This window comes from Sinocyclocheilus rhinocerous, unplaced genomic scaffold (genome assembly GCF_001515625.1).
Source record: "Sinocyclocheilus rhinocerous isolate Xijiao unplaced genomic scaffold, SAMN03320098_v1.1 scaffold853, whole genome shotgun sequence".
Lineage (NCBI taxonomy): Eukaryota > Metazoa > Chordata > Actinopteri > Cypriniformes > Cyprinidae > Sinocyclocheilus > Sinocyclocheilus rhinocerous.
The window spans coordinates 919,935-932,247 of NW_015627738.1; the positions used below are offsets into that span (position 1 = coordinate 919,935).

Below are 12,313 nucleotides of genomic sequence, written 5' to 3' on the forward strand. Positions count from 1 at the left end.
CCCTGCTAAAAGTGCCAGTACGTGCGCTCATTGGCGCCCCTTCAGCTGGTGGCGCCCTAGGCGACCGCCTAGCTCGCCTATGCCTAGAAACGGCCCTGTGTGTGTGTGTGTGTGTGTGTGTGTGTATAATATATATATATATACACACCTTGCTATGTGTACTGCGTTAGGCTAACCGAGACTTGTCATTTGCACTTATATATTGTTGCTCTTTTGTTAGTTTTGACTGCTTTTATTGTCCTCATTTGTAAGTTGCTTTGGATAAAAGCGTCTGCTAAATGACTAAATGTAAATGTAAATGTAAGTTACGAGACATTCATACTACTAATCTGTTGATTTTTTTTTTATTTGTATTAGACTATTAAGTTCTAATAATGATTGTTTTTTACACATTTTGAATAAAACAGCAACTTTTGGTCCCGAAAGTAGGCTCAAACCTGCCTTTGGATGCTGCCCTAATGCAGAGGGGTCTTCTTGTTCCAGTCGGAGTCTTTCTGATTAGGGTCACATGAATTTTTGTTCACAATTTCTTCCACTAGATCATAATCTCCAGCAGCTGCTGCCTGATGCAACTCTGGCAACCCTTTTTTTAAACAGTAACATTAAAACTGAAATTGCCGTTTGCGCTATGACGTCATCGAAGACTTGTTACCACAGCAACGGGATTTTCCCCTAGAAAAAAAATATTGTAATAACTAATAATTATTCTATTATATAAATATTCACTTTATATTTTCAATTTAATATCTATTTTCATTTCGAAATTTCATTACATCACTGTGCAGAATAAGCCGCGTACACAGACGGCGTTGTCACGTGATACCTGTTACTTTTCTCAACGCAGTTCATTATGGACCAATCACAGCCATTTGTGATGATTAAGGAATTTGAGACAGAGATCGCTTGAGCTAATTTACATTTGCGTGTCAGTTACGACACCGCTGTATTTATATATTTTTATGCATTGTAATGTACAAATGTTTTAGTTCAGACAAAAAATAAAACGGCCATGCGATCTGAATGCTGATCGCCGTAGGATTTTACTGGGATTTTGAGCCGCCGTGCGCCCCCTTCAGAAAGAACTTTGTACTGAATGTCTCACAAGCATAGTCGCTACTGGTGACACTACACTTAAGAAATGAGAAACAATACAGACGTCTTTTATAGTGATTCTGGAAGACACATAGATTCAGGAGATTCACTTACGTTGTTTACATTATTACTGCATTTATTTTCGAGTGTCATGGTTGCAAGCAGTTTTAGCCTGCTTACTGTAGTGCATTCATTGAAACCCAGCAAATTACAGCAGTACTGAGTGAGAAAGCACTTAAAAAACGTGTAGAATTAAAACAACTCAACTAAATTGTCAAGGACACACGTAAAATTAAAATTTGAGCAGTTTCAAAATGGCAGTGTGGGAGAAAAAGTGAGAATTTTTATCCAATAACAAATTTCCTAAAATTAACATTTTTTCACCTTTAAAATTCTCTAATCAACCACAGATTGTTTTATGCCACTTAGATGGAGTAATCTTGATTGATTTCATTTGTTCTATTTCTCTTGATTGTTTTTATTGTTAGATTATTTTATGGACTGTGTTATGTTCTTGTTTAAATTCTTCTAGCATATGTATTTTAAGCACATTTCTTTTTAGGGTAACTTGTAACATTTTGTCCAGGGACTATGATGGAAAATAGCCTTTGGCTAATTCTGGTACATTTACAGAAATGTTTTATTAATGTGCAATGTCCCTGTTAACAAAACAAAATAAAACAAGCAACACAAAGTTAATTCTATGAACAGGTTTTATTCCAACAAACAATTATCAAGATAAAGAAAAATTAATACACACTTCTTATTGGAAAACATATATAGAAATTTTTTTTCCCACTGCACATGTAATCCATACAAACGACAAACTTCTGAGAAGGTAGAGCAGGATTGTGGCCCGAAAGACTTGTGCTTTCTGTACAATTATCATTTCAATTCACAATTACTTGTGTAAAACCTGCATAAAAAAAATAAAAAAAAAATAAAAAAAAATCAACAAAACCTAACAATGCAATCAAACATGGTTCTTATGTTATAAAATGACAAGAAACATGACAAGCAACATGGCAAAATAAAATAGCTAATCTTTCAAAGGCTGAGTTGTCTTTTTGAAACAAATATTTTTCAGTTCACATTCATTTTCCCCATGAAAAAAAGAATTATACCTTTTCACTATAAAGTTTACAATTCTGTTCATTTGAAGATGCACTTAGAGTCACATGAATCTTCAGTGCAAACCTACAAAGTAACAAAAAAATAAATAGTTATTCATTTAAAACAAGTTTACTGAATGTAAAAAAAAATCTCCACATACCTAAGAAAAAAAAAAAGCAAAAATAAAAAAGCAAATACCATGGGTAAAATTGGATTTTCTAAACCAGCTACCCAATCTGTACTTCTGCTTGACGTCATCGGGTTGCCCGCTGAAAAATAAATAATCATTGTAAAGTAAGCCTGTGACTAAATATCAACTCTTTAAATAAATAATAGCCCATATGAAATTTAATCCGACACAGAAACACAAACCTTTTTCAGATCCTCCATGTTCTATATCTTTTCTACTTTTCTCTGTGTGCCGCAGCATTTGCTCAGTTGATACAACAGGATTGCCCTCGTCAGATTCCTGACAGACTTCGTGGATTTCTAAATCTAAATTCATCCCTGTAGGATCATCAGCAATGACATCAAAATTTGTTACAGCAGCAATCACATCTGCTCCATCAAGCTGATCAGCCACCTTCTTTTCAGGTACACCATGCAAGTCACCTTTTACTAACAGTTCGATCTGATCAGCTCCATGTTGTTCTGCACCGTGAGGTTCAATTGTGTGCATATCCTCGGTTGAGATTTCAAGGCTCACACTTGTTTTATCCTCTGAAACAAGTCGATCAGATGTTGATGCAATGGATTTTTCACAGGATTCAATCACCTCAGAAGAGTTCTGATCATTTTGTGCAGAACCACTCCAAAACTTCATCATGAGCTCATTTACAAGACATTGCGGAGACTCAACTTTAACATAATATGGAGGGTTAGGGTCCGTTGTACTGTCAATGCACTGCACAGTCACTTTCAGAGGTTTATCCACTAAGAGCTCGTAAAAGTTATCAGTAGCTGCACTCTCCCAAGATCCCTTGGAAGGCCCAAACCCTTCCAACTGACACAGAAAAGCTTGAGGTGGACTTTCCAGCAAGTCACAAGGTAGTGCCTTAACAGAGCCTTCACTGGTTTCAGACTCATTTCCGAAGTCAACAAAAAGGACAGATACAACATTTGTGCATTTATTAATAACCTGTGCACGATACCACATCTGATCGTCACAGAAACGAGCCAGGCACAGGCTTCCAGGATCCAAATTATCCACCTTAATCAGCTGTGTCTCACTAGAGTTTCCATATTCTTGGGCAACAAGGGTGATTTGGTCAAGTATTTCAGAGTTTGAAAACTGGCACCAGAAGTAATCTGGTCCAACAATGCATGATGCAAAGGCTTCTACTGTCTGTCCCAAAGACACATCTGGTTTCTTGAAGAGCAGCTGGAATGTCTCCTTCACAGGTTCGGATACTACCGGTGATGCATTTACGTCTAAACTATCCCATTTCTCATTTGAATCGGATGAGCTGCCACTGGGAGTCATTTTAACTTCCCAAGTAATGCCATCTTCTTTGATAAACTTGCAAGACAGCGTGTTCTCACCAGCTTCACCAAATATTTTTTTGAAGAGAAATGTCTGCTCCATTCCTTTCTGCATCTTGAATTGATCATCTAGACTGCAGCTGCAGTGAATGCTGAACCTCGGGTATGACAGTAGCTGCTCATCAAGTCTGCGAATTTTAAGGAGAGAAACGGTTGCTTCATTTCCGAAATCTATGAACTCTACCTGAATCATGCCATTTTGTGTCGTGTCCTTCACGACAGCACGGTACCAGGAATCATCTTCAGGAAACATGGCCTTCACCAAACTTCCCTGCTGAACACTGGATGCATGAATATCATCTTTCTCAGATGGCTGATGGGAATTCAGTAGCTCGGTGAGGGAGAATAATGTGTTCTCATCTTCTACCAGTTGAGCAAAAAAACTTGTCAGGCTGTTGATGTGCGAAACATACACTTCAGACACCTTACCTGGTTCTATCATACGTGGAGGAAGATCTACAGCTTGAGGTAAACACTGCACTGATAGTTCAGGAACCATCATGCTTTCATCTACTGCGGTCAATGTTGGGTACGTAATGCTTTGCTCTTGGGTCTCGGCTGCAACTAATTTGTTCTGAGAAATCTGAGGGTCAAAGCCATGAAGGTCAGGGTTTACATCATTTGATGCTCCACTATTTAACTCACCAGAGTTAAGCTTGGGAGCGTTATCTTTCTGAACGGTTTCAGAGCTTTTTACTCCAAAACTGTGCTCACTTGCAGTGGGTTTTGTTTTAGCGCCCATTGTCACTTTGCTACAAACTTGAGGCTTGGGGTCACACCAGTAATCTTTCATGAGATCATTAACGATTAGCCCATTACATTCAACAAGGACGATATAATGAGGACAGTTTGGAAGGTCAGAGGACATTACCGTATTCTGAATAGTCACTTTTAAGGGTTCATCCACCAGAAGCTCAAAGAATTTGTCAGCTGCAGCATCGCTCCAAGTGCCATCCACAGACCCCAACGCGTCTAACTGACAAAGAAATGCTTCCGGAGGGCTTTCCAGGAGCTTGATGGGCAGGGATTTAACAAAGTTCAGGTCAATTTCAGACTCATTTCCATAATCTATAAAAAGAACAGAGACTGTTTTAGAATGTGTATTGATAACCTGTGCACGGTACCATAGCTGATCAGTAAAGAGTGCCAGGCATGGTCCGTGGCATAACTGATCTGGCTGAATTGGTTTGGTTTGACAAGAGTTTCCCATTTCTTGTGCAAGCAGGGAGATTTTGTCAAGTTCCTCTGAGTTTTTGAACTGGCACCAGAAGTAATTTGGTCCAACGATAGATGAAGCATATGCATCTACAATTTGTCCTTGAGTTAAAGCTGGATCCTTGAATGTGAACGGCTGGGTACCGTCATTGCAGTGCATTTGGGATTCAGGTTGAGCACCTGGTTTGAGAACAGCATTAAACAAAGGCCCTTCCTCAAGTTCTAAACTAACAATCCAAGCAGATGCATCCTTTTGGATGAACTTGCATTGAATTTTCTTCTCACCATTTTCACCTGCTGCTTTTTTGAAAGTCATTATCTCTTCCTGGGTCCAACCTCTTTTTCCCCTTCTACCATCTTCAAGTGTGCAATGAATACTGAACCTGGGGGAGCTGAGGAACTGCTTGCCAAGTTGCCTTATTTTAAGGGGCAGGAGTGTTGCCTCATTGCCAAAGTCAATAAACTGTACTTGAACCATGCCATTTTTCTTGTTTTGAACAACAGCACGATACCAGGTACCATCAGCAGTATATTCAGCTACCACCAGGTCACCTGACTGCAACAAGTCTAGTTCAACTTGTGCATCACTTAACTGAGCAGAATTAAGTTGGTCGAGAAGGGAAAATATTTCACCTTCATCACTTGCCAATTGTACAAAGAAACTTGATGGACTATTACAATGTGAAACATAGATGTCTGAAACATATCCTGCATCCAAGGCTCTCGAGGGAAGATCGGTGAGCTTTGGATAATGACATGACACTTGTTGCTGTAAAAAATTAGGCCTAGCTCTACTGTGTCCAGTTGTGTGACTAGTAACAGTCTGGAAGTTTTGTTCCAATGTGCCTTGAAAATCTGGTTTCGGGACATTCTTAGAGGTCTTCTCATGTGCTTTTGATGTAGTGCTGAAATTGCGTCTCACACCTCTAGACTCCACGCCTTCTGAAGACGTATTGAAAGTATGAGCCTTTTCCGTTCCTTTGCTGATGTTAAACCCTTTTCTTTTGGACTTTTGGTTCCACTGCACTTTAATTTTTGAGTTGAGGTTGGTTTTCTCATCATACATCTCCACTGATAGTTTGCCTGAAGAATTTTGTTTCACAATGACAGTGAACATGCAGTCTGTAGCGTAGTTTTTAAACCACTCATTAAGCTCACATGGCTCAGGTAATGTTACATTGAAAAGTTCAAACTGAACAGCCTGAATGGGAATGGATGCAATTGCACTAGCCTTTGGAGGAAGTGGCAGAACATCAGATTTATCCAAAACCACCAGGTCACCATAGTCTACAAATTGGACAAGTATCGGATGCATTGATTCAATTTGTCCTCTGTGCCACAGCCCATCGGCGTATTTAGCAAGACACATCATCTTAGGGTAAATTGAAAACTTTTCTTGTGGTGGCTTGCGGCACAGTTGTTGAATATCTTTGGTCATTTTCCTGACTGTATCAGTATTTTGTGCAAAATGACCATAGAACTGATTTACACTTTGGACACAGGTTATTTGAACCGTCTCCTTTGCGCCCACTTCAGTTTTGGGTGGTGAAACAACATATGCTTCATTCTGAAAAGGTGGAGCTGCAGTGACATTCGATGAGGGACGTCCCTCTGCGGGTTGTAGGTTTTTTCCAATTTTGGAAGGTCTGGCTACAGTGACATCTTTAAGAGAATCGGAGCACTCAGTTAAAGTGGTTGAATCGAGAGAATGTACAGGCACATTTCTCCCATACATATATTTGTGTGCCACTTTGTTTAGAGTCTCAAGAGTTTGGTCACCACAAATCCTATCAGTCGTTGACAAACACTGCTCTCTGTGGCCAAAAGTGTCGTTTACATTCACATTGTCATTTCCATAAAGCCTTATATAATAGACACCCTCATTTGCACTGTAATGCTCAAATTTTCCAACAAGGATTTGATCTAGTACAACAGATTTCAGATAATCTATCTGTTCTGTCCTCCATCCAATGCCTTTGTCAATGACACCATGTAGAGAGCATGCATAGGTGACAACTGGCAATTTGAAGAACCTTGCAGATAAAGGTCTGATATTGCAGAGTTTAACAAAATCTCCAATTCCATAATCGACATGAAAGACTTTGACAACATCGGAGACATTGTTCTGCTGAAGTACAGATCGATACCACTTGCCATCACTTCCTTTGGTTGCACATGGAGACCCGTCATACAGCAGCATTGGCATCTGAACAGAGAATGAGTCTTCATAGTATTCATGGAGCTGATCACTTAATTTCTTGAGCTCTTGTGAAAAGACATGCAATTTGCAATAGATTTTCAATGGATGAATAACTTGTGTCACAGTTACGATCTCAACTGCTCCAGACAACAACTCAGGATACAAGTATTGATGCAACTTGTCAGGGTCACTGGCATGCTCCTGTTGACCATTTGTAGTCACAAGGTCAGTCTGTATGGAAGGGTTTCTTCTTGGCAAATGCAGTGAATGCATTACAAGGCTTTTAAAGTCTTTGTTAGGCATCTTTCTAGCAAATCCAAGTTCATACATTTGTTTGGATAGACTAGGAATGTCAAGAATGATGATTCTGGAAGGCATTATCACATCCTGAACACACCCAGAGATGTCTTTCCCACACAAAGATTTGATGACCGTTGATGCAGCCACAGACCATGCACTCTCAAGACACAAAGCTGACGCACTGGCCAGAATGCAAAGCTCTACTTTGGGAGGTAGACTGCAAAGGTTGTGTGGACATTTGGTCAAAACTTCGCTTGAGACCCAAAGTAATTTACCATCATCAATGAGGAACACCTTGCATTCATGTTCAGATTTTGAAAGTATCCTTGCTCTGTGCCAAGTTTGGTCTTCATATACCAAGCAAACTTCTCCGGGTTTGCCTTCAAAAGCATGCTGCCGCTTCCTAGGGATTTCAAGGTCTTTTTTAAGGTGTTGATATGCTTCCCTGTTTTCTTGTCCATTATTTAAACTCCCTCCAAATTCCACTAAGACAGTGTGTGGGTTTAAATTGACTCTTGTGATATGAACAGTCGTATTGGATCCAACTTCTGGCAAACCAGGAAATGAACACATCTTGGTTGAGAATCTTCTCTCAAAATGGTTTAAGAGCAGAAATGGGGAGAATCTGAAGGAAAAAAGAGAAAATAACAGTTAAAAGATTAGTTCACCCCCAAAAAAATAAAAATAATAATTAAAAAAAAAAATATATAAAATCCTCACTTGGGTTTCTTTCCCATACAATACAGAGCTGAAAGTAATGATAATAAATGGATTTCAATTAACTTCAATGAATGGATTATCAAAATAATTGACATTTAGGGAAAAAAAAAAAAAAAGTCTTATTCTGTGTATTTTATTTAAAAAACAAAAAATAAAAACGTTTTTCTACATCATGCCTAATGTTGTCCTAAAAAAAGTAACAATTGAAGATTATGAAAACGAATATATACTCATTCAGTGACGCCTGTTAAGTTTAATGGAAACTTGCTGTCAGGACGAGCCTTTATGCAAAATGGAAATACTTGCATGGACTTCCAACATTTACAAATAAGGATATAAAAGCAAATTATAATTTGTCTCAAACAGTACACGTACAGTATCTTTCAAATCACCTGACAGGACAAAACATGTAAAACTATTTGCTGTCGATTTTTTTTCCATTATAGAATATAATCAAATCAAATTGTCTGTGTCTGTACAAAAAAAAAAGAGAAATGGATGAATTGTTCACAATTAGATCTATAGCTTGCATTTAGAAACTGTATGACAACTTGAATTGTCAATGTATAGAAAAGAGCTACATAGAAAGTCACTTTAATATTTTGTTCAATAGAAAAATAGCAGCATATGGGCTTGGATCCTTGGAAATGAGGTTAAGTACAGTAAATAATTACAATTTTATGAATTAACCCTTAAAGTTATTCACTGCATTAAATGATTCCATTTATATAGTGACCTAAAGATACAACCCATAACACAAAACATTATAATAATAAATCAAATGTTAGTCAACCTGTTGATGACACATGCAAACAAAAAAAACGCATTATTAAGCAGTAGAATAAAATAATCACAATACAGGATCTATTTAAAAGTTAGATCGACAAACCAAAGGGGGAAAAATCGAAGTCAAAGAACAAACTATACAATAGAGGGAATGTCTGGACCTGCCATCGCATAAAATAAGCTAACTAGGAGTTACAATTACTAATTTAGCTGCATACCTTTATCCAAAGCTAGAGATGTTGTGGCTTATTCAATGGCTCGTGAATCTTTGGGTTTAAACCTAAAAACCGTTTTAACTCGTTGATTCGACCTCCTACTCGAAACCAACGATGAATTCGTCAAAGAAAACTTACCAAGGTGAATTTCTCCCCATCACATACACGAATACCATGACTTTTCCAGCGCTTATCAAGTCAACCGAATACAAACAAACGCGCTTGAAAAAACGCCACTGGATTTTTTTAACGAATCAATCACGTCGACGTCAATTAAGAGCGCGCGTCACGTGATGAACGCATGATTAGTTGAATTTTTTGCAAGGTAAATTTTGATACTTATCTCCTATAAAAACGAATTCATCTGCCTCAAAATCAACAAATTTAAATATACTTACTTATACAAAAATTAGCATTATAACTGTCTTAAGTCAGCTCAGTCTCATTGGCCACAATGGACAAAAAATATAATTCATCATAGAAAGACTATTTACACTGTTTGTAGGAGATCAACAGGTGACTTTAAAGTACTAAATTATATTTTAGCGAAAATAAAACGGTTAATGTGGTGATTTGCGGTCAGAATATTCTACAAAATACGTTTATGGACATAGCATAAATAAGCACATGTGGTCTGAAGTGATATTCGGAGGGTGGAGTTTGTTGTAGCAGCGCGCCGTCTGTTAACCAGGAAGTCCTCAATAAGACACATTCATTTTCCAGGTGCAGAGGAATGGGTAAGTATAATCATATACGTGATTAATTTAATATAACTCATGCGCTGTTAAATTGTGTGTGCGTACGCGATTTAAATGTAACAATTGGCTGTACACCTGTTCATCCATGTCTGTAGAATTATGTGTTGGCATGTTCGCATCTATTGTTCCTCTTTGTGATGCAGCATATGTGCTTATTAAGGCATTTCAGTGACATTTTAGAATAGTTTCTGACATCAGATATGAACCTTCTTTCTTAAAATATCATGTTTCATAAAACTGTGCAGAATTAATAGCCAAGTTATGCAGATAAACTGTTTGACAGCATTAGGATTGCTTCCAGATGCATGCTGATGTGTTTGTGTGCTCCTCCTGCGCTCTAGGCTGGGTATATTTCTGCCATGAATAAGAGGAAGTCTTGTGTCCACAATGTTGTAAAACCATCTAAGACTCCTAGGACGGATGGTAAAACACATGTCCAGGATGAGGAGGAGGTTGATGAGGAGGATGAAGAAGTCCAGCAAGATCACTCACTCTCTGCTTCGGTCAGTTTGGTGATTTCCTGAAAGGTCCTGACATTACTAAATGTTATAGTGACGGTTCTGGTTTAAATAACATTTATCTTGCGTTGTTCCAGAGCGTGGGAGATATTGGCGTGATAGAAAGTATCACTTTGAGGAACTTTATGAGTCACCATTTGCTTGGACCTTTCAAATTTGGACCAAATGTAAACTTCATTGTTGGGAACAATGGAAGTAAGAACTATCACTGATTTTTGTTTTCATTGGATTGAATTAATAAAATACTCATGATTTACAGTACCAGTCAAACATTTGAAAACACTTGAAAGCATTAAAAATAAATTGTGCCTGCATATGAGATTCTTTACAAAACTTTTTTTAACCCTTCTGTTGTGTTCAGAAGCTGGGTACAACTTGTGTATTGGGGTCAAATTGAAAACTGACCACATTGGTTTCCCTGCAATTTGCCAAAAAGTAACATTATGAAAAACATAATAAAACATTCATATAAAAACAGAAAACCTTGTCAGATACTAAAAATAACTCGTATCTGTTTTTGTGTTATTTCTATTGTGTCAGGGGACACAAAATGTATTTATTTATTTTTTGTCACAAGTACTTATAGCGACTATTTGTACACTGTAAATAGTATTTATTGCTATTTGTACTTCCTCTGAGTATTTATTTTTAAAATTATATTAAAAAATATATATATATATTTTAAAAAGTTCTGATGTATTTCAATTTTAATGTATTTATATTTTAGTGTTTGACAAGTTACAAAAAAGTAGTTTTTGCCTGACACTTTAGTGTTGAGTTTTTGCAGATTGCATGGAAAAAAATCTGGGTCAATGGGGGAATTTGAACAGCCTTTTCAAAACGCATATATGTGTCGAACATATTTTGCATGCACATTCATGACCCTGAATGAAAAATATTCACAAAATTTCAAGAAGAAATAAATAGTTTAAACAGTAATTCGAGCAGTTTGAAAATCAAGTGTATGTCAAATTGACCCCAACACAAAAGTGGCTGTTGTTTGAGAGGATAATGAAGGAAAAGTTTGAAAAATGTGGTTTTGTTTAGAAAAACATGAAACAATATGGGTTATTGCTCAAAACAGTCTTTTCTCAATGCATGTTTTTTTTTTTATTCCACTCTAAGCTGGGAAAAGTGCTATTCTGACAGCTCTTATAGTGGGTCTTGGTGGAAAAGCAACCACAACCAACAGAGGAACATCTTTGAAGGGCTTTGTGAAATATGGAGAGAGGTTAGTATATTTTAGAAGAAAAAATGCAGTAATATTTCTTCAGAAGATAATGTTATTTTTAGGGATGTAACGATTCACTCAACTCACGATTCGATTCACGATTTTGATTTCACGATTCGATTTTCTCACGATTTAAAAAAAAAAGAGATTGAAGACATTATACAGTAAATGAAAAGGTGTCGTTTTATTAGGCTATTGCTGCACGTTTCTTTGTGAAATTGAAATATAACACTATAATAATATACTAATATCAACCGGCTCGCAGTTAATCGTTACATCCCTAGTTATTTTTATAAGCACTCCGATTCTTTTGTGTACAGTTTTGCAGACATTAAAGTGAAATTAAAAAACAGAGGGAACGACCCCTATAAAGGTGACATTTATGGCGACAGCATCTGCATTGAGCATCGGATCACAAGTGACGGTTGCAGGACTTGTAAAATCAAGAATAAAATTGGTAATATCATGACTTCCTCCAGCTCACAGATAATATCAGAATTCAGGACTTCCTCATTTATATTCAGATTTTTTTAGGCCATGTCGTTTCCACAAAGAAGGAAGAGTTAACTGCTATACTGGACCATTTCGGCATCCAGGTACTTTTGGTGAAAAAAAAAAAAATA

General features: G+C 37.3%; 3 protein-coding genes across 5 annotated transcripts in view; 1 reads left to right on the forward strand and 2 right to left on the reverse strand.

Moving 5' to 3' along the window:
- The window catches only part of LOC107734033 (ankyrin repeat domain-containing protein 66), a 3,782-nt gene extending 2,933 nt beyond the window's left edge, over positions 1–849 (reverse strand). The window contains 3 exon segments of the mRNA XM_074560159.1: positions 442–457; positions 459–583; positions 831–849. Of these exon segments, the coding sequence (XP_074416260.1) occupies positions 442–457; positions 459–583; positions 831–849 (160 nt within the window).
- tdrd6b (tudor domain containing 6b) overlaps positions 1–9,410 on the reverse strand; it is a 17,486-nt gene extending 8,076 nt beyond the window's left edge. The window contains exons 1-6 of one of the 3 annotated variants that reach the window (XM_016545328.1): positions 9,322–9,410; positions 2,818–8,087; positions 2,578–2,712; positions 2,404–2,474; positions 2,217–2,289; positions 1,809–2,008 (exon numbers count right to left, since the gene is read on the reverse strand). In XM_016545328.1, the coding sequence (XP_016400814.1) occupies positions 2,245–2,289; positions 2,404–2,474; positions 2,578–2,712; positions 2,818–8,035 (5,469 nt within the window). In that variant the 5' untranslated portion in view covers positions 8,036–8,087; positions 9,322–9,410 and the 3' untranslated portion in view covers positions 1,809–2,008; positions 2,217–2,244. Of the gene's footprint in view, positions 1–661; positions 673–1,808; positions 2,009–2,216; positions 2,290–2,403; positions 2,475–2,577; positions 8,088–9,321 lie in introns of those variants that run through there. The other 2 variants (XM_016545324.1, XM_016545316.1) reach the window with 2 other exon arrangements.
- Positions 9,411–9,746: 336 nt separating this feature from the next.
- smc6 (structural maintenance of chromosomes 6) overlaps positions 9,747–12,313 on the forward strand; it is a 23,262-nt gene continuing 20,695 nt past the window's right edge. The window contains exons 1-7 of the mRNA XM_016545904.1: positions 9,747–9,751; positions 9,824–9,920; positions 10,283–10,444; positions 10,537–10,654; positions 11,585–11,690; positions 12,011–12,147; positions 12,225–12,295. Of these exons, the coding sequence (XP_016401390.1) occupies positions 9,747–9,751; positions 9,824–9,920; positions 10,283–10,444; positions 10,537–10,654; positions 11,585–11,690; positions 12,011–12,147; positions 12,225–12,295 (696 nt within the window). The remainder of the gene's footprint in view (positions 9,752–9,823; positions 9,921–10,282; positions 10,445–10,536; positions 10,655–11,584; positions 11,691–12,010; positions 12,148–12,224; positions 12,296–12,313) is intronic.